The following is a 24,309-nucleotide window of genomic DNA, read 5'->3' as shown; positions in this document are numbered from 1 at the left end:
ACTGCATGTGGAAACCTCCAGAACACTTGCACAGATTGTCTAGATCTGAATTAGGGCTTTGGACAACAAGGGAACATTGCTCTTCAACGTCCAAACATGTGCCGTCAACAAGCACTGCCTTGGATACCCTTCAGCCCACCGCTCGACACCCTCTTACCTCTCCTAATCACTCCATCGACCTCAGCAACAGTACCAATGCTGCCAGGTCGCCCGACACAACAACTTCGTCGCCAAGAACCCATCAAGACGCTCGCAAACATGGTTGGATGACCAATTACTCCAAGGCTACCCCTTCCACTTCCTCAACAGCTCAGCCCCGGTCGACTACGCTCCCTATACCAAGACCCCAATCGCGCTACTCATCAGACGTGAACGACGATTGTATACACTTAGATGCTGCTCTTAGGATGTACTTAGATACGAATAATAATCATGCGAACAACACTGAGACTACGTCTAACTCAAGCCGACGCTCCCAACAGAGCTCTCAATGCCGGAGCATTAGTAACGAACGCTCCCAGCACGAGAACAACAGCCTCACGGTCTCGGATACGCACAACGTAGTAGCGGTTAACAAGGATATATTTCGTCGAGCACAGGATGGTAGCATACATACATCTAAGGAACGGTACAGAGAGCGCGACGCACCTTTCGACCCAAACCATCGTCGCAAGGAAGCTATCTCATCGACTCCATCGACTCATGAGGCCCGCACGGCTACGGCGCAGCATGAATGCGTTGAAAACTATATGGACGACCGTCACAAACGTTCATATCAACAATTAAGCTCTAAACGATCATTGCCGAACAATATTTACTCACCGTCAACTGAGAGAACGTCGCCGTGCATCCCACGCGACCCATCGTATACTGCAAGTGACCCATCGTACGCCCTAAGCAATCCGCCGTACAGCTTGATCGACCACAACAGTGAGGATCCAGTCGATCCTTTGAATCATAGCATCAGCTATGATACAATGCGGGATAACTACCTGGTCAACAACAGGGACAACGGCTGCAAAGCCTCAGGCAGTCAACTAAGCTTCGAACCTGATACAGAGTCTAAGTACTTACCCGCAACGGTAAGACAGCCAGAGGAATGGCACACTAAGACTAAGACTCGACGAGGTCAGGCAACGGTTAGCTCCCAATGCTCGCCAGACCAAGCTATATCATACAACCCCCGCTACGAATCAGTTGCAGAGAGTTTGGATTTAAGCAAGTACACACCAACAGTTGCAGTACAGCTAGACGAATGGCCGGTACAGCCTAGAACATGGCAGCACGAGGAGACTACTAGCTCCCAACACTCGCCAGAACAGGTTGCACTGCACGATAGCCGTAGTTCATTGGCAACTAGCAGTCCAGAACTAAGGAAGTACTTACCGTATTTGCCTGATACCCCCGCGTACGCAATTACAGATAAGGAAATAGCAGACTACTCGTTTCAGCCTGCTAGTGCCGGACTTATCTCTGAGACCCGATTGGACCCGGAAATTAGCCGAGCCAGAAGAACACTTCGGCGGTTAGCACGCAACTTATATAATCTACCCATGCCGACTCAGCAAGACAGTTACACTCCGGACCAATCATGTGAAACATGGGCCACGCATTTATTTGAGTTACTAGACATAGTTACTACATTCAGACCGACCTGCCTTATCACTAATAAGTTAATTCCTGCCCAAGACATGCAGGACTGGCCTGAATATGGCGAACTTCACATTGCCTATAATAGTCTAGTTGCTAAGACCATTCGGCAATCAAATGAATTTGACTTACTACTTCCTACACCAGAATGGCCGGCTTCCGAATGCTTGTTCGACGCATGCGCGTTCGAAGTAGCTGCTGTTAGCTTTAGGGATCAAATGGAACGATCAATCCAAAGGTTGCACAACATACTTACTAAGTCTATAACAGTTCAAGACTTGCCTCATAAGTCATCAACTAATCATTTACCTGCAACGAATCATCCACAAGGTGATCCACGTAAGCATAACTCACGAATAAATTCGAATTGCCAACCGGACTTGTTACCTAACGAGGCTAAGAACCAACATGAGTTATCACATGATAAGTTGCCGACTCAAACAACACTAATCGAATCGCCTACCATGTCATCTACATGCGATGATGATTACAGAGTGACCAAAGTGTTTCAGTCATCAGCTAAGCTTCGACTGCCCCATTCAGAACCAATGGGACATCTAAATCGGCATACAAGTCCTAGAGCAAGCATTGAGTACATGTATGCGTCAGCAGGAAGTACCATTAGCAACCTTGAAACGGTTAAGGGTACTCAGCCTAATCATATGACGATGAGCTCAAGCTCCTACTCATCACTCAACGATTCTCAGCCGTCCACCCCTCTCGACTTGGAAGTAGTATCCGTATCGACACCTACGTTTACTCTAGAGTGTGGCAATAGCCCAGCATTGCCCGTCTGGAAGTCGGTTGACAAATCGATACCCATTGTTGATGAGATACCAGTAGAAGCCGTAAAGGGTATTGCATCTAATGAACAGCTAAGCGATCTATGGGTCAACAAGATAGCTCAGCCTTTAGTTACAATCAAAAAACGCAATGGTATTACATCAAGAAAGGAGAGCTTAGCCAAACCTGTTAAGCAACCAGACAATGAGTCAATCCGGATGATGCGCGACCAGTTCAGAAGTACTACACCACTGCCAGATGAAGCATTGTGTGATCCGGTACACATAAACAGTCATCACTCTTTTGGTAACCTTAGTCCTTTGCATGTATTGGTTACAACTAGTAGCGCAAATGGAATCATTAAGCATACAGGAACGCCGTCTAACCTTACTAGTCATGGTCCTACTAGTATAGATACTCACATATCTAATACACATGCTAAGCGGACTATAAGTAATGATTTAACCTATAAGGAAGCAGCTCCTAGGACAATTAGCGGATTATCAATTTCTCAAGCTAGTCATTCACCAGACGAATTCCACAATGCAACTGATCCATTTTCATCCATGATAACCAAACAAGCAATCGACGCTTCGCATAACAATGTGGTACACACCTCAAGCAGTATTAGGCAAACAAAGGAACAAGATTTATCTAGTCGCTTACCTAGACAGTCGCAATCTAAGCCATGCTTAAATCAAGACCTATTGACTAACGCGCCAAACAAACCACTTAGTCAGCAAGAACATGGTGAGACGCTAACGGGTGTTTGCAGCGAAACATTGGGAAATTTTCCAGATTTTCAACCGCTGGAAGTCGATTTATCGCCGGATATGAAGGACTGGCTAGTTGAAACTATCCGTGAAATTCAGCAAATAATGGATATATACGCAGAACCTACCGTCTCGCATACATCTACAGCTGACTCAGCGGTTATTGAGATTGAACGCCATTCAGCTTTAGACTCGACAAGACCGCCCGGTCCGGAGCATCCAATATCGACGATATTGCCTGATAAATCAAGCAAGTCGGCCCAGCGAATGACTAAGCTTAGCGCGTCAATGAAGAGTTCGGAATCTTCGTCTCTGTGTAACAACAGTCACACGACTAGACTTGTCAATGATCTATTACTACCAGCGCAATCATCCGTAAGGATCTTTGAGTCTGAAGCAAGCAAACAATCTTTATTGGTGGATAAAATTGACATGGGCAAGAACGACACTATTCAGAGCGCGCTACAAGCGACACCGTCACGTGATCCTTACTCAGCATTGTCTGAAACAATTCGCGGCTCTGAATCGACTGAAATAAGTGCAGCCGACTATGCTACCACTAACACTAGTATATTCAAGGACGTTTCAATCAATAGTGGAGAAGGAAGCGTGACTATTAGTTCAATTGATTCATCGGCATCGTCTGTAAGTACAATCGATCACGAACTACCGACGCAAGACTCGAACGAGCCTCCGGAAAGCTCGCATTATGAAATGAAACATAAGACACTTACGCCAAGCTTCGATACCCAGTGTATCAGCTCTGAGTTACGAAATGAACATGTTGGTTTGCACTCCGAGCAGCTAAGGAATTGGATTAGCGAGCAGACGCTAGTACATATCAGTGAAGAACCAGACAGTGCCCATAGGAGCTTACCTATTATACTTGTGAACACAGAATACTCTAACGCGTTGCATGAATACGACTCATCGGGTACATCGGTAGTATTAGTCCCGAGCATTAGCGTTGCTGCGAACGCCGCATTTGAATCTCTAGCGCCGTCGGAAATTAGAAACCTAAGTCCCGACTACCAGCCTATGGCCCTATGCATAAGCGCCGAGTCAAGCGCCGAGTCAAGCGCCGTTAACACTGAGCTCCGAATCGTATTACCTGAGAAATCAGCTAATGACGAACCAGTTATTAGTCAAGCAGAGTTAGTTTCAGATATTGGAATTAATTGTCTAGTACCAGAAGAGCCGACTACACCAAGCAGAGGTGATAATATCGATCAAATAAGTATTCATTCATCAATATCTACTGACGAAGGACTCCGGTCGCCGGTAATTAATACAAAGAGTCCAAACGGCTTAACAATATCGGATGTAAGAGTCGAAACTCCTATGTCGCAAGACCCCGAACTACCTTCGACACTTATATCAGGGATGTCAAGCTCGATAACGCATTCGTTCACCAAGCCGACCGATCATGAATACTTGCTACCGCCTGATAAGCTTACGCCATATGGTTTGGTTACAAGTGAAGTATCCAATCCAGGAGACAGGAGTAACAACGACACGTTAGCTTCGACACCAATGAGAGAGCATCTATACCAATACGAACTTTTAGAAGATCAGTTGGATATATCGACAACCCTCTCGTACAAGTACAATCAGGAAGCGGAACGTAAACACTCGACTTACAAGCCGGAAGCTATCGAGCCCGACGAACCAGATATTAATCTTTGTATTAGCTCACTAAATACACAAGCATCTGGCACAGCGGAGGAACAGGCACTGCAGCATATAACCGGTCCGTCGTACCAAGACAACTTTACCTTTACAGTTAGGAGCGCCGCAGCACGAACATCACGGCTGTCTCGATCGCCTGTAAGGTCCAGCTCAAGACGAAGTACTAACCAAGCATTCGGCACTGCAAAGAATTTAAGGTCGAATAGAGTCAGTAGTTCAACCGCGTCTAAGGCACGACGAAATAGGAATACATTACCTACTCACGTAAGGAGCCGATTAGCCAGCTCGCGCAGATTCAGCGAATCGTCTCAGGATGAAACGTCGCAAGCTTCCGTTAGCAGTCAATATAGTCATAAATGCGACCGAGGAGACTCGCCTTGTGCCCATGAATCAAATCAGAGCTCCAACGAAGACCAACATCCTCAACAAAGGACAAGGAACGATCCTCCGGATCCACCTGACGAATCAGGAGATGAGTATAGTGACGTACCTATAAGGAATCCTATACGCGCACGATCTTTCAGACCTAAGCCCGTGCACTTTGATCCTAAACTTGAGCCGGATAACATTCCAGAATGGAATGGCAATACCAGCGAATTACCCAGATGGATCATATCCATCAATAATTTAGCTGAATACGGTATCTATGCACGCATACAGTTAGGACGACAAGTGCCATCGAGACTCACGGGTCGAGCGCTAAGATGGTTTAATGCACTAGATAAGACTTATCGACGAATCATCACCGCCGATTGGCCAAGTTTGAGACGCGCAATAACAATACACTTCATGAATCGATTGCTGATAGACAGAAATAAGGCCGAAGCTCTTCAAGCCGGATTCAGAGACAGAGATAACCCGTATGAAACACCGGTAGACTACATTGTTCGGAAGGCCGAAACGCTTACTCTATTTAGCGATTGGACCGAATCTGAACTAATTACGGAGATCATGAACAGCGCTCCTGAACATTGGTCATTGTATATAGATACATCTGTAGGAACTACATGGGACGACTTCTTGGACAAAGTTGCATGGCATGAAGACCGCTTGCTGAGACATGATAATAATATATCTCAGGACATACAGAAGCAGCTCGACGAAATAAAAGAAATTCTGAAAAATATCGAAATTCAACCGGATTCCAACGTCAAGACGAATCGCTCCAGTCAAGGGGATTACAAAGAGTTAAGCGACAACGAGAATACGAGTGACAACGAGTCTGAAATCAACGAAAAAGCCTCTACTCAAGACTCCTACCAAACCCTTCGATCCTTCACAGCGTTAGTGCGCCCATGCACTCCCGAGCCAATACCAGCTAGAAAGTCAATCGAAGAAGACGTTAGTAGTCGACAGAGTTTGGACTGGAAGTCCAGCCAGGAGCGATTAACAATAGAATTAGCTAAACTGAATGAGCGATTGAATGAGCTATTAACACCGCAAACGTTGCCTGCTAGTACGCACACGAACAAACCAAGACAAACAGAGTATAGGACAGGGAAATATTGCCCGGCAAGTTTTCAAAGGTTTAGGTGGTTCGAGGGGAATCAACACTTCCTTCTGAATTCAGTCCTTTCCACGTCCAAGCAAAGAGACAACGTGCCTGGGGGGGATACAAGGGATAGAAAATTCGACACAGAAAAAATTGGATTAGAAAAGCGAAGTCTTAAGCAACAACCAGAAAGACTTAAGAGTTTGAGAGCCAAAAAATCCCAGAACTATCATCACTGGTCAGAGAACACTCAAAAGACAGCCAAGTATATCGCCGCAAAGCACATTGCTCATGCTTGGACAAAGGAATCGCATTTAACTACACAGATTAAAGCAACTAAGCCAATTGATTGCACCAAAGCTAGTACAGCTACTGTAGACAGCTATCATGAAACGGCAAGAGCGTTCAAACATATACAAAAGAAGCGACGTAGTTATATGCAAGGACCAACAACGCAGTATACAACCAGCCAAACTAGCGGAAGCATATTATTGAATAACTCTGCTCAGAACAACCTTAGTTGCACTGAAAGATTACAAGTACTTGTAAATGATACTAGGACACAAATGGACGTGCAGCACAACAAGCAGGAAGCGCCTGTCAACATGCAAGGGAATCGCCTCAAGCATCCAAACTCTTGGCACTCGGTAGATACAATACTTAAGTGTATATTGAGACGAAACAGGGCAACTGGAGCTAGGACTGAAACAGTAGCGGAACTACCTAAAGGCGATAGGAAAGAAATCCCTACGGACTGTAATGCATCAGCAGGTACCAGCGCATTTATGGGACGGAATCAAGCAGTGGAATCACCTCTGCGCAAGACACGTCTCCAGTCAAAGGCAGACCTACCGTATATCAGCCCGGCAAACCCAAGGTCACACGGAACAACTCACAGGCGTAACCACTTATATCCAGGGAAAATGCAACAGCCTCTGGACAAGTTAACATATTGGTCAGGACAACGTACCATTATCAATTTAATAGATGTTCCATGTTCAGATATCATCAAAGCGCCTTTGTACAAACTCAGAAGACGTCCTAATAGATATCAGCAAGACCTAGTGATCAATCAATGGTCTAAGAGCTTAGCGGAAATGTTAAGGGAACAAGAATACATGAAACTAGGAGATAAATGCACCTACCAGCACCCTATTCAATGGCTGGGACGCGACTTAAGTAGCAAACCAAAGAAACAACTCAAGAGTGCACCAGATTTAAGATTAAGATCAAAATCACTCAAAGGAACCATTAAAGATAATCCACTCTAAGTTCCTTGACACTTTTGATGTGTCCACACTGGTGTAATAAACCTGGCCTGGCTACTATATCTTGGTAACATACTTAAACATGCCTCTCCCCAATACTCTACTAGCATTTAATTTACCTATACTCCTTTTAATAATCTGCAAGGCCTGTACCTTACTTTTCAAACTCTGCAAGGCTTTGCATTTTTGTTGCATGCATCCATAGTTGCTGTGCAACTTTCCACACCTTCCAAACTCATGATGCTAGCATTACTTAGCAAGGCATTATGAAGCTTTATGCATGAATATCAACACAGGACCACATAAGGACATGGGAAATACAAGTCTTTCCTGCCTGCTCCCACTATGCAAGATGGTCAGCTAGCCTCCTGGAATGGCTATAAGAGAGAATCAAGACCCATCCTAAGAATCAGAATGGTGACCCAGTTACTTCACACAAGCACATATGTCCAAACTGGGGGGGATATGTTATGGAATGACTAATTTAGACATATGCGCCCCTAATTGCCAATAGTGAATAGTGCGAACTGTAGTAATCTTACTTGCTCTATCCAAATATGGGCATAGGCATTACTATATTTGGAAACTGACGGTGCTACAAGACCTTTTATACTTTATTTCCTCATTGCGCTTGCATATATACACATCTAATCATGCGGAATGATTATAATATTATTTCTATGATTTATAGCATTTTTTGTATCATACATTTATATGTAGGAACGGTACTTACAGACCATAGAACAAGTGCAAGTAAGCATGCAAGCGCCGGCGCTTAGTAATTGCAAATAAGCGCCAAAGGTCGGCGGGGCGCGCCGACGCCGATATCTCGGCGGGAAATAGGCATATTACTATGCGGACAAATACCAATAGGTCGGAGGCTCCGGCATCTCAGTTCCCAAAAAGGAATCGTCTGGTTCTGAGCCAAATTGATGGAGATACTAACCATTTAAGTTTCTAGCTTTTTCTATGAGATCCTACCTTGCCTCAAGGTTATTTTTAGCATTCACACTAATGTAATTTAGTCATGTATGCTCTAGAACATTCTGTAAATAACCTTGAGTCTATCCCACTAGGACTTATTGGGACTAATTGGTCTTTATGTATCAAATAGCTCAGACTGTACCTCTCATGTAACTTCCTCTTTTGTACATCATGTATATAGTTATTTGTTCTCCCTCAGGGGTATATAAACCCCCTGAGGGAGACCCTTTGAATACAACCTTCTTTTCATCCCATTCTTACCCCTTGTGTGAACTTGAAGATCTATTAGATCTTCTTAACTTAGTTTAGAGTGTCTTATTTCGCTTTCTTAGCCTCTTAAGCTCACTGAACTTAACCTGTAAGGTATCTCGGCGCATATAGCCTCTAGCAAGGTCCCAACAGATACTGGGTAGCTAGGAAAGGCTCTAGGGCGACCCTGAACCTCTTGAGTAAGTCAGTTGGGAGAGTTTAAGGCCTTGAGAGCGGCATATACACCTTAACTGAGTGCGATCTCAGTCAAATAAATTACTAACAAATCCAGATAAATTATAGTAGGTAACTAAGACTCAATACTAACTTTCATACTATAGGTATAAGCATAACCAACCACCTGCATCTGCAGTAATCGTTTGATTACTTGTTAAGTGTAGGGATCACCCTGATTACTAACCTAATTTACCCTTATATAGCTAGTCTATTGCCTTTTATATCCATAGATAACTGATCTATTAATCACTTTATTATATTTTGTACTTAATTACTTAGTCCCTAAAACCCTACTCTATAACACTCACTATTTAGTACTGTTGTTTTTGATGTGGCTTTCCTCATGTATATAAGCCAGGTCAAGTTGCCGCTAAAACAGCAAGACTTGACCTCTTTGTCAATTCACCTGAGTTCTTACCTACCCATTGCCCTGCTCCCTTGTTGAGCCTAGTGCACTTTACTTAAGCATCACTTACCAGGCCTTTGTTGCCCTCTACCCTAAATCATACCCCCTGGGCCCTTGTTGCCCCTCTTGTTCTCATAGTCCATTGGTGATAGGGCCACGGACTTTAAGCCACTTGTATCATAGGTCCAAGCTTAGTTGTGACACTACCAAGGGACGGGAACAACAACTCCATACTGGTCATAATAGACAGTTTCACAAAATACGGAATCTTTGTCAAATGTTCCAAGAAGCTCAAAGCACCTGAGCTAGCGGAACTGTTCCTGGAACACGTGTGGAAACGTCATGGAATGCCGGAAAAAACAATATTGGATAGGGGTAGAGTCTTCAACAACAAGTTCATACAAGCACTGTACAAACAATTAGGCATTGATCCACACTTCTCCTCAGCGTACCACCCACAAAGCGACGGACAGACAGAATGAGTGAACCCCTCTATTGAACACTTCCTAAGGGCTTACTCCGGTATCAATCAACGGGACTGGACAAGGTGGCTCCCAATGGCGGAATTTGCATACAACAACGCCGTACATAGCAGTACTGGGAAAACACCGTTCAAAGCCTTATATGGATGGGAGCCTTCCCTGACCCCGTCCAACATACCAACAGATGTACCGGAAGCCAATGATCTAGCTCAGACAATGGAATCTCAGTGGAGAGAAGTGGAAGCTGCACTCCGGCAATCCAAGACAAAAATGACCGCTGGAAAGGAAGGAAGCCCAACCAAATTTGAAGTAGGGGAAGAAGTATGGCTTGACGCCAGAAACGTTAACCTAAAAACCTTGAGCCCCAAACTGACGGAACAACGTCTGGGACCGTTCAAAGTCTCCAAAAAAATCTCCAACCATGCTTACCAACTCAAACTTCCTTCAACTATGCGCATCCACAATGTCTTCTACGTGGGACTATTGTCAAAGGTCAAAAGAGATAACAAACGCGCCTTTGAAAATTGCCCCCCTCCAGTCACTGTGGATGGGGAAGAAGAATATGAGGTGGAAGGAATCACGGACATGGAAGAAAGGAACGGGAAATGGTTCTTTAGGGTAAAATGGAAGGGCTATGGGTCAGAGGAGAACACCTGGGAACCAAGGGAAAACCTCAAAAACGCCAAAAAAATCCTAGAAAAATTTGAAAAAGAAATGAAAAAGAAGGCCCTTGGCGCTGCCAAGGCCCTTAGAGGGGGGGCAGTGTTGTAGACACAGTCGATACCAGGGAATTTATTCCCATTTTCTCGAATTTAAACAAAGGCAAACAGACAACATTTTCAATCACGTGACTTTGGCGCTTATATCATACGCTAAGCGCCAAGCCACGTCCCCATCCGCGCTTACCTCAGCATACGTAGCCACCTCCACCTGATGACATCACTATGACACGTCAGTGACACGTATGCATGAGTAAGACCAACTGCGGATTGGGGTTCTTATTGGTTATAGTATTGCATATATTGTATTTGTAATTAGTTCACCCTTGTAATATATAAGGAGGCCAACCGACCATGGTAACACCCAGGTCAATTACCTCTTGTTGCATCCCCAATCTGTACAAGGACCTTACAGTCCAGAAAGCACTTAGATACACGCCTTAAGCGTCAGGTCCACTGTACGTACGTAGTTTGCCGCCGCCTTACAGCGCGTGGTCATCGTAGTTAGGTAGTTCATTGTCATAGGTAGAACCCCCACCGCCTTAAGCGGTTTCTCACTCAGTACACACGGCCACAAGCGCCCGCTGCCTCGACGCCCCTTACGGACGTCTAGGACATCTACTATCTAAAGGCTATACTAATGACGCGTAAGGCGTCCTAATGGTGACTACTACTAGTGGTGGGGCCCTAGGCCTGGGAGGTGTGGTGAGTTAAGGGGTAGTTAACGTCTGAGATCAACTGGGGGCCGGCTACTTAGCTGGCTGACTTAATCCTCCTCAATGAGTATGAGACAAGGTAAAATTGACTTGGGGTCTCCAAGCAATTTTCCTGCTGTATATATAGACAAAACTTCTAAGTACATGTGGTCTGTGTGTGTGAATAGAAGACTACATGTGAAAAGAGAAGCGTGCTGCGGGCTGCGCAGAAGCGTGGATTCCTGCTAAGCGCCCTTGGCACGGCATCTTGGCGCGGCATCTTGGCATAATAAGCGCCAAGATCACGTGATTGAAAAACAAAAGCTAAAGGTTTCGGAAAAAATACTAAAAATAAGAGAAAAATCCGGCAAATCTAATGGTATATGTAAGGAGGTTGTAACATTATTGCAGCTATTCAAACAGATAGTGACCTTAATGACCTAATAAGGGATGCTCTGCATGACAACAAAGCTGTATACAAAATCCTTAAATCCTTGGAAGAGGACATACCTGTTAAAGGATGGAAGATTGATAATGGCCTACTATACTATCATGATTGGATCTATGTCCCCAATGAGCCAGAAATCAGGAAAGCCGTCTTAGAAAGCAGGCATGATAACCCTTCCACTGGGCACCCAGGACAGTTCAGAACCTTAGACCTCCTTTCAAGGGATTACTATTGGTCAGGGATGAAACAGTCTGTAACAAAATATGTCCAAGCATGCAATTCATGCATACATAGCAAACACTCCAATTGGGCTCCTGAAGGTCTCCTTCAAAACATAGATTTACCCAATAAGCCCTGGGAGGAAATAACGTATGACTTGATTGTAGGACTCCCCACCTCAGAAGGATACAATGCAATATTAACAGTAGTGGACCGCTTATCCAAAATGGTTCATTTCATACCAACGCACTCTGATGCAACTGCGGTTGATGTTGCAAACCTCTTTGTATCCTTTGTGTGGAAGTTACATGGGTTACCCAGGAAAACCATTTTGGACCAAGGCCCCCAATTTAATGCAAAATTCTTGAGACAAGTCTACAAGCGGTTGGGGATAGAACCACATTTCTCCACTGCATACAGACCACAAGTTGATGGACAAAGTGAACGCCTAAACCAGTTTGTGGAAATTTACCTACGCCACTACATCAACTATAGACAAACAGACTGGGTTGCGTCACTACCACTTGCGGAATTTGCATACAATAATGGGAAACACTCAGGCTCCAAACACTCCCCCTTCTACATGTGCTATGGTTATAATCCAGACTTCACAGTTGGAAACACCAAGGAAAGCCATGTCCCCCAAGCCAACAACCTAGCAGACTTCCTGAAAGAGATCCAAACAGAAGCAAAAGCTGCTTTAGAAATTGCTGCAAGACAAAGTGCGCAATACTATGATCTAAACAGAAGGGAAGCAACCAAGCTGGAAGTTGGTGATAAAGTCTATTTGAGTAGTGCCAACATCAAAACTTCAAGGCCTTCCCATAAGCTAGAGCATAAGCAATTGGGGCCCTATAAGGTCTTGGAGAAAATTGGCAGGAACTCCTATAAACTGGATCTCCCTAAATCCATGAAAGTCCATCCTGTCTTCAACATTGCCCTTTTACACAAAAAGCCAGTAGACAAATATGACCGTGATCCAGTACCACTTCCCCCAGTTGTCACAGCTGATGGAGAAGAGGAATATACTGTTGAAAGGATCCTAGACTCCAAGAAAGTGGGTCAACAAGTCAAATACTTGGTTAAATGGAAAGGGTATGGACCAGAGGATAACACATGGGAACCCAAGGCCCACTTAGCCAATGCCCCTGAGAAATTGGCTAAGTTTCACCATGAACATCCAGAGGCAGCTGGACCTTAACAGGGGGGAAGTGTCATGCCCTAGAGGCGTGACCACCTTAGAATCCACTAAGTCAAAGAAATAGTGAATATATGCGCTATTTTCTTGAAGATTTATGGATGTATGCATCTTTATGCTATTTAGGCGCTGAGCGCTTATTATGTAATCTTATCACATGACCTTTAGTCATGTGATCTTGTTTTCTTATCTCTGGTCATGTGACCTTATCTTTGTTATTGTGTTTGTCACTGTATATACTATTCCCCTTGCTTGTTGAATATATAAGGAGGGTTCTGAGAGCCTTAAGCCTCAGAACTTGACCTCTTATCCCTTCCAACACTACCTACCCTTGGCATACAATCAGGTGCACCTTGAGTGTAATAGTCCCTGCCTTGGTTTTAGCCCTGCTATCTTAATAGCATAGTGCACTTTACTTAAATAGGTCTTGTCCTACCCTTCCCTGGCATTGCCTTGAGCTTTGTTAGGTCCTACTAGTTGATAAGTCCTATATTAGGCAATAACTAGTTAGGTTTTACCTCTTGGTAGTTGTTGGCTCTGACAGTTCCTATCTATCAGGCAGTCTGTTATTGCAAACAGATGTTCTTCTTGTTGATGGGAATTGAAAGATCTGTCCATAAAACCAGAGGCTTGACCTTCCTTCCATGTTGTCTTGACTTTGATGAGCTTGATGGTATGCGCTGGGATAGTAACTGTCTCATATACTTTTACTTTGACAGTATTGGGAGGTAATTTCCTATGTTGAAGTTGCTTCTTGTAGGCTTTCTTAGAGATCTTGATTTTCTCAGAATTCTTGATGAATCCTTGTGCAACTTCAACCATAAAGGTATTACCTTGTTGGTCAATTCTTGGGCTGGAATCTGATTCTTCCACAGGAATAGAACGTCCTGTATCCCCAAAAACTATCCTTGTTCCATCTCCATTCCTAACTAATGATAGTTGATACTGAGATGCAAAGTCTGTTCCTAAGATGAAAGGCGTGTTCATGTTAGGAACTATATAGGCTTCTACAATCATTTTAACTAATCCTTGTTTGGTATCAAAGATGATAGGAAGGGAAATGTACTGTGATAAGCTACTATTCCCAGTAACTTGAATTAACTTGAGTTTTTGTCCAATGCACACTCTAGGTGATGGATCTAGAGTTTTAAGTATTGACTCATTAATGAGAGTGATCTCTGATCCTGAGTCAAAGGTGATGTGCTTCTTAGGTCCATTGCTTGTCTGAAGCCAACCTTTGATGATGGTGGCTTTAGATCCAAAAAAGGCAGTTCCTGGTGGTCTTGACATTAATTGCTTGAGAGTGATTTCTTCTCCATTCTTGGTAATAGCTGTATGACTTCTAGCCATTTTCAGTTTCTTATTAAGGCTCTTCCTAGTGGGGAGCTTGGGTTGTACATATCCAGAAAATACAGATGAATCAGATTCCTTACTGCCCTGGTCAGCAGAGTTAGTACCCTGGGTGACAGTGGTCCCCTCCAGACCATGCTGTTCCTCCTGGGATCCAGAGCTGGGCTTAGCGCTGGAGGTAGAAACAGCTAATGACTGAAGGGGCTTATGAAAATCCTGCTCTTCCTCAGAAACAGACTCTTCTCCTTCAGTGTCATACTCAGTTTCATCAAGGTAGGCTTCATCACAGAGATCTTCATAAGCTTCCTGGGCTTCCCATTCATCATCATAGTCTCTATCCCAGTGCATCATACTTCCACAGTGTCTACAAGGTCTAGCTTTCTTGTCTTTAGGAGTTTTACCTTTAGATACTGTAGAGTCATCCTTAGGGTATTTTGGTGGAGGATTATTTTGATGCCATCCTACTGGTTTAGATCCTGCTAAGTGTGAGCGCGCACTTGGCCAAGAGTGCCTGTTTCCTTCTAGTCTCTTGAGAGTAGATTGCATCTGATGTAGCTGACGCTGTATGTCAGAGTTATGAGAAGAATCTTTTCCCAAAAGGTCCTCCTCATGCCATGCAATCTTGTCAAGGAAATCCTCCCAAGTGACTATTCTTGAGGTGTCTATATGCGTGGTCCAGGACTTAGGAGCACCATTCATGATTTCAAAGATTAATTCAGAGTCAGTCCAGTCACTGACAATAGTAAGAGCCTCCATCTTCCTGATGACATAGTCTTCTGGAGTCTCTTCTGAATGATCTTTATCCCTGAACCTGATGAGCATGGCTTCATTCTTGCTTCTGTTCAGGAAGGTCCTATTCATGAAGTGGATAGTGATAGCTTGCCTAAGTGCTGGCCAGTCTTCAGTTATAATTTGCCTATAGTCCTTATCTAATGCGTTGAACCATCTAAGAGCTCTACCTGTGAACCTGAGGGGAATCTGCTGTCCAAGCTGAATTCCAGTGTAGCTACTATACTCAGCTATGTTGTTGATGGATGTCATCCAGTGCAACAGCTTCTTAGTATCTCCATCCCATTCTGGGATTATGTCAGGTTTCAGCTTAGTATCAAAATGTACAGGAGCTGGATTGAAAGGTCTAGCTCTAGCTGCATTTGCTTGAGCATATGGTTCATTTCCTGGGTCTTCTGGGTTGTTAGGAGGTCCTCTTCCATCCCTTCTAGGTGGGTTGTTCCTTCTTCTACCAGAGTTATCAAAATCTCCCTCATTGCTATCATATGGTGGGTCATTTCCTCCTCCTCCTTCAGCTAAGGGAGCTAGTCTATCTCTAAGTTGATCCCTAGGAGGTGGATCATTAAACAGCTCACTAAACCTTCTAGAGGAGACCATACGTCCTACAATATGAGGAGGTAACCTAGTCCTGTCAATGGGTGGTGCTGGAGGTACTTGAAGTTGTGGGACAGGTGCTAGTAGAGGGGCTAAGAAGTTTCCTCTCCTACTCATATTGGCTTCTTCTCTAGTAGCTGGTGCTGGCTGCTCCTGTAAGTAAGGTAAATTGGTATGAGTACTTAGAGGAGTTCTTCTTGATTCAGGAGAGGAGGTAGGTCTCCTGTGTGCACTTTCAGCTAGTCTGGAGGAGCGCTCTTCTGGGATTGTAGATACTCTGGTAAAGGACTCAGCTGGTATAGCTGGTCTTCCTGAGGATTGCCAATTTGCTCCCAAGGAAGATCTGCAATTAATAAAGTCAGCATGTGGAGGTGGATCTCTAAGAGAAATACTTGGGCCTGCAAGGCTAACTCTTCTAGCAGCATTGCTTAAAGGTGGATTATAAGGTATATTCCTAACATTATCCTCTTCTACTTGGCTCCTAATCCTGGGAGTAGATTGGGCTACTGGAATTTGCATGGTGTGGGTAGCAGCACTTGAGACAGAAGTAATAGAATCAGCAGGAGTAGCTGGGGCAATTAGTTCAGGGGCTACTTGGTCTCTTCCAGTTGATGATTCAGAAGAACTTAAGCCATCTATACTTCCACTTGAAAGATTGTTGATGTAGTCTTCAAGGGCTTGTATATTGAAAGGAGGTATGGCTGAAGGTTGGGCTATGGGAACACTAGTATTACCTCTAGGAGATGATGGTAAGGTTTCTTCTGAACTAGTGGAAGGGACTATAGTGGGTCTAGGAGTAGGTGGTCTAGGTCCTAGAGATCTAGTAGCTTCTCTTCTAAGTCTCTCAGTCCTTTCTAAGGTAGGTGGGACTTGTAATGTTACATAGGGTGATTCTTCTGGTATTCTTCCTAAGGGTATAGATCTAGAGGAAGAAGTAGCAATAGAGCTAGGAGGTGGTGGTAAAGGTTCTGAAGGAATGAGTAAAGTTCCATTATCAGGTCCTAAATACCTAGGTTGCATAGTAACAGTAAGAGAGGCTTTGGATGAATGAAGACTACTAGGAGGATGTCCTGGAGGAGTGCTACTGGAGGTATGCAGGGTCACAGTTGGAGGAGAAACTTGAGGTTCTGGAAGTAAAGGACTAGCAATAGTAACTTGACTTGTGGGTTTGATAAGACTCCTTAGTAAGTTTTCTTGAGCTGCCTCCTGTGGAGTGACAGAAGAGGCTCTAGAACTTTTGGGCACTAATTAGGTCATATCTTGCTTAAGTTGTAGAGTCCTATCCCTAAGGTGTTCTTGTCCAGGTTCTACCTCACTGAGATGTCCTGCAGAGATGACTGGGGAAGGTGGTCCAGTCTGAAGTTGTCTACCAAGAATCTCATATAGCTTCTGAATGAAACGCTCCATCTGGTCCCTATAAGTGACTGCAGCTACCTCAAAGGAATGAGAGGTGAATAGACAGTCATGTTCTGGCCATTCTGGAATAGGCAATAGCTCTTCCATGTCATAGACGCTCTGAACAGTTCTCTTGATCAGTTTATTCAGGTCTATGTGTAACTTACCATATTCAGGCCAGTGGTTGATTTCTTGCGCAGGGACTAACTTGGTAGTGATGCAACATGTAGGTCTAAAGGTTACTACAGTATCTAGTAGTTTGAAGTAGTGAGAAGCCCATAGCTCACAAGAAGGTGAGGGGTAGCAATTCTCATGTGCTGGAGGTATCTCCACATGATAGAATACTCTTCCTAGCTGCCTGTAAGCCTTCCTGAAACTATTGGCTTGAGGGTTCTTCCTGCACCAAGAGGTCATTTGTGTACAGTCAGGCTGATAGTTAAATTCTCCCAGAAATTCTTCATTTAAAGGGTATAAGGTAGTGGAAGGAGAATAAGGTAGGTACTTCTGGAAAGCTGGGTCATTAGTAAAAGACCTATCATTAGGATCCAGTAAGGCAGCTTGAGTTTCCCTATGTTTAGATATGTGGGCTTCAGAAGTCTTTCCTTTAGATCTCTTAAGCTCATGAGAGTTAATAGGCTCAGAGGACTGAGGTCTACTAGAGGAAGGTTCCAACATCTCTATATCTGGAAGTCCAAATACAGGTATCATTCTCTGGAAGGTAGCTGGGCTAGTCTTATAACCAAAAGGTGAAGGCTTCCTTATAGAAGAACTTGGCTTAGCTAGCTTGTTTGCTTCCTGAATAGCTTCATATTCCAAAGGAGACAATCTTGGAGAGTGTCTGGATGATGACTTATGAGAGTGGGGTGATATCCTTCTTGAGCTACTAGGTCCTGCTTGAGGGTCTTCCAAGGCTGGCATGGAAGCATGTGGCTTGATGGGTGATTCATAGGGTTGGATAGGTTGGGGAATCACTAGCTCCTCAGGGGAGGGTTGTTCAATAGAGTACCTAGTAGGTCCAAAAGGGTTGCTGGGACTATCTGTAGGTATGCTATCTCTAGGAAGCACAGAGCTTCTAGGGGTACTATGTCTAGGCATACCTTCTCTTGAAAGTCTTGTGTCCCAAGGGGTCCTACTAGAGGATGCAGGTCTACTTGATCTTCTAGACATAAAAGAATGTTAGTAGTGTACCACAATTAGAATGTATCTACAAAGTATGAAAGCTTGTACAAAAGATTACAGGTAAGAATTAAAGATAACCAACACTAGGCCCTGCAGTGGTCACCAATGTTAAGAGTTGTGTAAGTACAGGAGTAAGAAAGAATTACTATATACAAAATGTATATGGGAATAACTAAGAACTAGTATTAAGAATCAGAATATATGCACAGAATATATGCACAATATAGGCTAGGTTATCAGGAATAACAACTCCTAACAAATAGTCTAGCAACTATGAAGTGCAGGTGGTTGGTTATGTATAGTACCTTAGACTAATGTTACTTAAGCCTAAGTGACTAAGGGTAGGTATACTTAAGGTCTCTGGGATAGTACCTTAAGTAAGAGAGTTACCTGACTAAAGTACAGGATTTATAGGATTTGCCTAATAAGTATAGGACTTATATATGCTTAAGTAAGACTTAAGACTTATGGGGTGTACCTAAAATATATCTAGGATTTATGAGATATTGTAGATAAAGCTATCTACAATATAGGGGTATGGTGGATTGAAACACTATCACTCAATCACAACAATCCTTACAGTATTGTTGCACTATACTCAATGTTGAACTCAACAACTGTGACAGTCAAGGGGCACAGGGTTGCAGTAAGTACACTAATAGGTTACCCTGTGTCTGTTGGGACTGGCCTATGGTCTTAGTGCGCCAAATAACCTCCTATGCTATTTACAGTGAGTCAATCACTAAAGTAAATGCGCAGATAAGCTGTTAAAGGCTTGTGTGTATATGTCAATATATAAGAGTAAAAGTAGGATGCATTAGAAGCGTCTTCACAGGGTCCTTTTATACCCTGAGAAGGCGCACAAACAAGTATATACATGATTGATACCAAGAGGGGGTTGTTACAATCCCCCAAATTATACCACTAGATTTGCCTGATTTTTCTGATATTTCTACTATTTTTTACAGACTCTCTATCTTTACTTTTTTAATCACATGATCTTGGCGCTTATTTTGCCAAGATGCTGTGCCAAGGGCGCTTAGGAGAAATCCATGCTTCTGCACAGCCCACAGCACGCTTCTCATTTCATATACAAACTTCTTTTCTCATGCGCACAGACCATGTAGATAGTGCGCTCTCTTATATATACAGCAGGGAAATTGCTTGGAGACCCCAAGTCAATTTTACCTTGTCTCATATCCATTGAGGAGGCATCAGCCAGCTAAGTAGCCGGCCCCCAGAAGTTCTGCTAACGCGTCATCCCCTTTACTTCACTCATCACTCCTCCCAGCCTAAGGTCCCCTTGCATTGGCAGTAGATAGTTAGTTGTTGCCATAAGCAACTTAGTTAGACAGTAGTTAGCCTTAGATAGTCAGATTACATAAACCAGTGTAGTAGTATGGCCACAAGCACCGGTCTTCACTAGCAAGTACCCACCTTACAGTGGTGTACAACAGGGGTACAGGAGGTACATGTGGCAACTGAAACACTTGAGGGAGCCAATACTTTGGTATATAGTAAACAAACAACAGTTCCTAATATTTGTCCCAAGGCAATGTTTGCCCCAAGGCAGTATTTACCTGTGTGGGTCCTTAGATGTCCCAAGGCTAAGTGTTTCATCCTTGGAGTAAACAGTCCCAAAGGTATGATACCACTGCATTGGGTACTTACAGTAAATGGGGCATAACTCTGCCAAATGTTGTCCGTTTTGGGAGTTTGACCCAGCTTTCTGGAGCGGACAAACAGGCGCACCTAAGCGCAAGCGATTCGGCAGCGTGGGATGCCCGGGTGATGGAGAAAATGCGCATTTAGTGCGTCGGCGCTTAAGCACTGATTAAGCGCCAAAGCACTTGCCTATGCAACAGGGGGGACCCTGAATATTTCTGTGTGTAGCCACAAGATAGAATCTTGAATAATAAATACTACAAACAAGAGAAATATTACTTGTTACTGTTTATCTACTCAGCTGAAATTATACATATTTAAGTGAGTGAGAAAACAGCATATATGCAAAAGGCATTGCATATTGAGGGTATTCCTGAGGTTTATAGGTTTTGTAATGGTCACTATTGGATAGAGGGGCCTTGAAAACCCTAGTTTGCATCTTTATCTTATTTGTTTACTGTAGGATTACTAATGTAAAAAATAAAATAAGTACAGATTAATGAAGAAATGTCATATCCATAACAGCCCCCCCTTTAAAGGCTCTTGGCAGAGTCACAAGCATTTCTCAGTTGTGCTTTGTTGAAGCATTTGATCTCTTCTTGACTATGTTTCAGAAGTTCCTCTGGTTCCCATGAGTTGTCTTCCAGGCTGTATCCTTTCCATTTGATGAGGTAGAACCATTTTCCTTGTTGTCTCTTTGAGTCAATGATTTGTTCCACTTTGTACTCTTCTTCCCCTTCTATTGTCTCCAGAGGGGGTTTGTCTGGGAATGGTTGACTTGGGGACTCATTTTTCTTGGAAAGTAGTCCTATGTAGAACACATTGTGGATTTTCATGGTTTCCAGAAGTTTCAGACAGTATGCATGGCTAGAGATCTTCTCCACAACCTGAAAGGGGCCTAGCCATTTGGGATCTAATTTGTTTGAATTAGTCCTGAGTTCTACGTTCTTCCTGTCTAGCCAGACTTCCTTGCCAACCAAGTACTCTGGTATTGTTCCCTTATCTCTGGACATCCTTTCCTTACTCATCTTGAGGGCTGCTTCAGCTTCCTTCCATTCTTTGGCAAGGGTGTCTGCTACTTGATCCACTTCAGGGACGTTAGCCAGTACATTGGATGGGTTCATTACTGGACTCCTCCTGTAGACTAATTCAAAGGGGGACTTCCCTGTGGAGGCGTGTTTAGCATTGTTGTATGCGTATTCCGCCAGGGGCAGCCACATGGCCCAGTCCAAGTGATCAGCCGCTACATAGGATTGAAGGTAGAACTCAATGAACTGGTTCACCCTTTCTGTTTGACCATCTGATTCCAGGTGGTAAGCTGATGAGAAGGACAGTTTGATTCCCAATTGTTGGTAAAGGGCCCTGAGGAATTTCCCTGTGAATGTTGTCCCTCAATCCAATATGGTCTTGACTGGTAGTCTGTGGAGTTTCCATACATGGGTGACAAATAGGTCTGCTAGTCCCTTTGCAGTTACTTTTTTTGAAGTAGGAATAAAATGGCCAAACTTTGAAAAGGAATCTATAACCACTAGGATAGCATTGTGCCCCTGTGACTTGGGAAATCCAGTGATGAAGTTGTACAATATGGTATGAAATGGGAATGGCAGGACCTCTAAAGGTTTTAGGGAGATAACAGGAGCGTGTGCGCGTTGATTGGCTTGGCATACTGGGCAGCATTCAACACATTCTTTTGCTGAAGATTTCATGCCTTGCCACCAGTAGTTACAGCTGAGAAGTTCCAGGGTTCTCTGCTGTCCTGGGTGTCCTGCAAGGGGCAAGTTGTGAAATTCTCTTAACAATTGCTCTTTGAGGGCTTCTGAGTCCAGTACCACCAGTTTTCTGCAATACCATAGTAGGTCTTCTTCCCAATCATAGTCCCTGTAGGCCTTATGGATGGAAGGAGGGGCGTTATCAGCATCTTCAATTAGGAATTGGATGATTGGCTCAAGGGAGGGGTCTACCCTTATTTTGGAACAGATTTCTGTGACAATATCTAATTCCTCCTCCAATGTGTTTGCAAAGACATCTGGGGGAAGCATGACTTCTGGTTCTGGGGGTGTATCTATGTAGTTGGATCTTCTGGAGAGGGCATCTGGTTTGCCTGACTGTTTCCCTGGGCAATAATGGATTTCAAAGTTGAAGTCACTCAGGAATATCTGCCAACATGCGTGTCTCCTATTAAAGGTGCAGGCCTTCATCCAGTACTCTAAATTCTGGTGGTTGGTAAACACTTGTATTGGTCTGTCTGTTGCCTCCAGGAAAATACGCCATTCTTCTAGGGCCTTGATAATGGCTAGGAGTTCCTTGTCATGGGTATTGTAATTTGCTTCTGCCCCTGAGAACAACTTGGACATGTACGCAATAGGGTGCAGCTGGTTGTCTGGACCTCTCTGACTCAGTATGGCTCCCATGGCAACTCCTGATGCGTCTGTCTCCAGATAGTATGGTAAATCTGGGTTGGAGTGAATTAGGACAGGTGATCTGGTGACAAGAGTTTTCAATTCTTGGAAAGCCTGTTCCTCCTGTTGATCCCATAGCCAAGTGGTTTCCTTTTTGGTTAGGTTATGTAGAGGTTGGGCAACTGTGCTGAAGTTGGGGATGAACCTCCAGAGGTAGTTAACAAATCCTAAGAACGCCTGAACCTGTTTAACTGTCTTGGGTTGAGGCCATGCTGTGACTGCTTCAATCTTCTTCTGATCCATTGAGAAGCCCCTTGGGGATATTACAATACCCAGGTAGTCCACTGTGGTGACATGAAAGTGGCATTTTGATAGCTTGCAGAATAACTGGTTCTTCATTAGCCTGGACAGAACTTCCCTTACATGGACCAAATGTTCTTCAGGGTTTTCTGAGAAGATTAGGATGTTGTCCAAGTAAATTACCACAGTGACGTCAATGAGATCCCTGAACAGATTGTTCATGAAATGCTGGAACGCTGCGGGGGCATTTGTGAGGCCAAAGGGCATAACCAGGTACTCAAGCAAGCTGTATTTGGTACAGAACACTGTTTTCCATTTGTCTCCTTCTTTGATCCAGATGTTGTTATAGCCCCAATGCAGGTCAAGTTTGGTAAACATCTGTTATGGAATGACTAATTTAGACATATGCACCCCTAATTGCCAATAGTGAATAGTGCAAACTGGAGTAATCACACTTGCTCTATCCAAACATGGGCATGCACATTACTATATTTGGAAACTGGTGGTGCTATAAGACCTTTATACTTTATTTCCTCATTGCGCTTGCATATATACTCATTTAATCATGCGGAATGATTATACTACCATTTCTATGATTTATAGCATTTTTTGTATCATACATTTATATGTAGGAACAGTACTTACAGACTATAGAACAAGTGCAAGTAAGCATGCAAGCGCTGGCACTTAGTAATTGCAAATAAGCGCCAAAGGTTGGCAGGGCGCGCCAATGCCAATATCTTGGCAAGAAATAGGCAGATTACTATGCAGACAAATACCAATAGATCAAAGGCTCCGGCATCTCAGTTCCCAAAAAGGAATTGTCTGATTCTGAGCCAAATTGATGGAGATACTAACCATTTAAGTTTCTAGCTTTTTCTATGAGATCCTACCTTGCCTCAAGGCTATTTTTAGCATTCACACTAATGTAATTTAGTCATGTATGCTCTAGAACATTCTGTAAATAGCCTTGGGTCTATCTCACTAGGACTTATTGGGACTAATTGGTCTTTATGTATCAAATAGCTCAGACTGTACCTCTCATGTAACTTCCTCTTTTGTACATCATGTATATAGTTATTTGTTCTCCCTCTGGGGTATATAAAGCCCCTGAGGGAGACCCTATGAATACATCCTCCTTTTACCCTTCTTTTCATCCCTTGTGTGAACCTGAAGATCTATTATATCTTCTTTACTTAGTTTAGAGTGTCTTATTTTGCTTTCTTAGCCTCTTAAGCTCACTGAACTTAACCTGTAAAGCATCTTGGCGCATATAGCCTTGAGCAAGGTCCCAACAGATACTGGGTAGCTAGGAAAGGCTCTAGGGCAACCCTGAACCTCTTGAG

At 43.7% G+C, this 24,309-nt stretch overlaps 6 protein-coding genes across 6 annotated transcripts; 3 read left to right on the top strand and 3 right to left on the bottom strand.

Annotated features, from left to right (window-relative positions):
• Window positions 1–5: 5 nt before the first annotated feature.
• RhiXN_11675 (uncharacterized protein) lies at window positions 6–7,658 on the top strand (the record flags this gene model as incomplete). Its single annotated transcript, XM_043331490.1, has 2 exons — window positions 6–6,351; window positions 7,102–7,658. The coding sequence occupies 2 exons, from the start codon at window positions 6–8 to the stop codon at window positions 7,656–7,658; spliced, it is 6,903 nt and encodes a 2,300-aa protein (XP_043185000.1).
• A 2,430-nt stretch (window positions 7,659–10,088) lies between these two features.
• On the top strand, window positions 10,089–10,784 carry RhiXN_11674 (Retrotransposable element Tf2 protein; the record flags this gene model as incomplete). The annotated part of the gene is made up of 1 exon (XM_043331489.1): window positions 10,089–10,784. The coding sequence occupies one exon, from the start codon at window positions 10,089–10,091 to the stop codon at window positions 10,782–10,784; it is 696 nt and encodes a 231-aa protein (XP_043184999.1).
• A 727-nt stretch (window positions 10,785–11,511) lies between these two features.
• RhiXN_11673 (Transposon Tf2-7 polyprotein) lies at window positions 11,512–13,295 on the top strand (the record flags this gene model as incomplete). Its single annotated transcript, XM_043331488.1, has 2 exons — window positions 11,512–11,527; window positions 11,839–13,295. The coding sequence occupies 2 exons, from the start codon at window positions 11,512–11,514 to the stop codon at window positions 13,293–13,295; spliced, it is 1,473 nt and encodes a 490-aa protein (XP_043184998.1).
• A 504-nt stretch (window positions 13,296–13,799) lies between these two features.
• RhiXN_11672 (uncharacterized protein) lies at window positions 13,800–17,528 on the bottom strand (the record flags this gene model as incomplete). Its single annotated transcript, XM_043331487.1, has 2 exons — window positions 13,800–17,269; window positions 17,342–17,528. The coding sequence occupies 2 exons, from the start codon at window positions 17,526–17,528 to the stop codon at window positions 13,800–13,802; spliced, it is 3,657 nt and encodes a 1,218-aa protein (XP_043184997.1).
• Window positions 17,529–20,797: 3,269 nt separating this feature from the next.
• On the bottom strand, window positions 20,798–21,484 carry RhiXN_11671 (Retrotransposable element Tf2 protein; the record flags this gene model as incomplete). The annotated part of the gene is made up of 1 exon (XM_043331486.1): window positions 20,798–21,484. The coding sequence occupies one exon, from the start codon at window positions 21,482–21,484 to the stop codon at window positions 20,798–20,800; it is 687 nt and encodes a 228-aa protein (XP_043184996.1).
• A 171-nt stretch (window positions 21,485–21,655) lies between these two features.
• Window positions 21,656–23,341, bottom strand: RhiXN_11670 (Retrotransposable element Tf2 protein; the record flags this gene model as incomplete). The annotated part of the gene is made up of 1 exon (XM_043331485.1): window positions 21,656–23,341. One exon carries the CDS (start codon window positions 23,339–23,341, stop codon window positions 21,656–21,658), a length of 1,686 nt encoding a protein of 561 aa, XP_043184995.1.
• Window positions 23,342–24,309: the final 968 nt, after the last annotated feature.

The sequence above is a fragment of the Rhizoctonia solani genome, chromosome 12 (assembly GCF_016906535.1).
Source record: "Rhizoctonia solani chromosome 12, complete sequence".
NCBI lineage: Eukaryota > Fungi > Basidiomycota > Agaricomycetes > Cantharellales > Ceratobasidiaceae > Rhizoctonia > Rhizoctonia solani.
The sequence above is the reverse complement of the archived record's forward strand: the minus strand, read 5'-3'. Positions and strand labels throughout refer to the sequence as shown.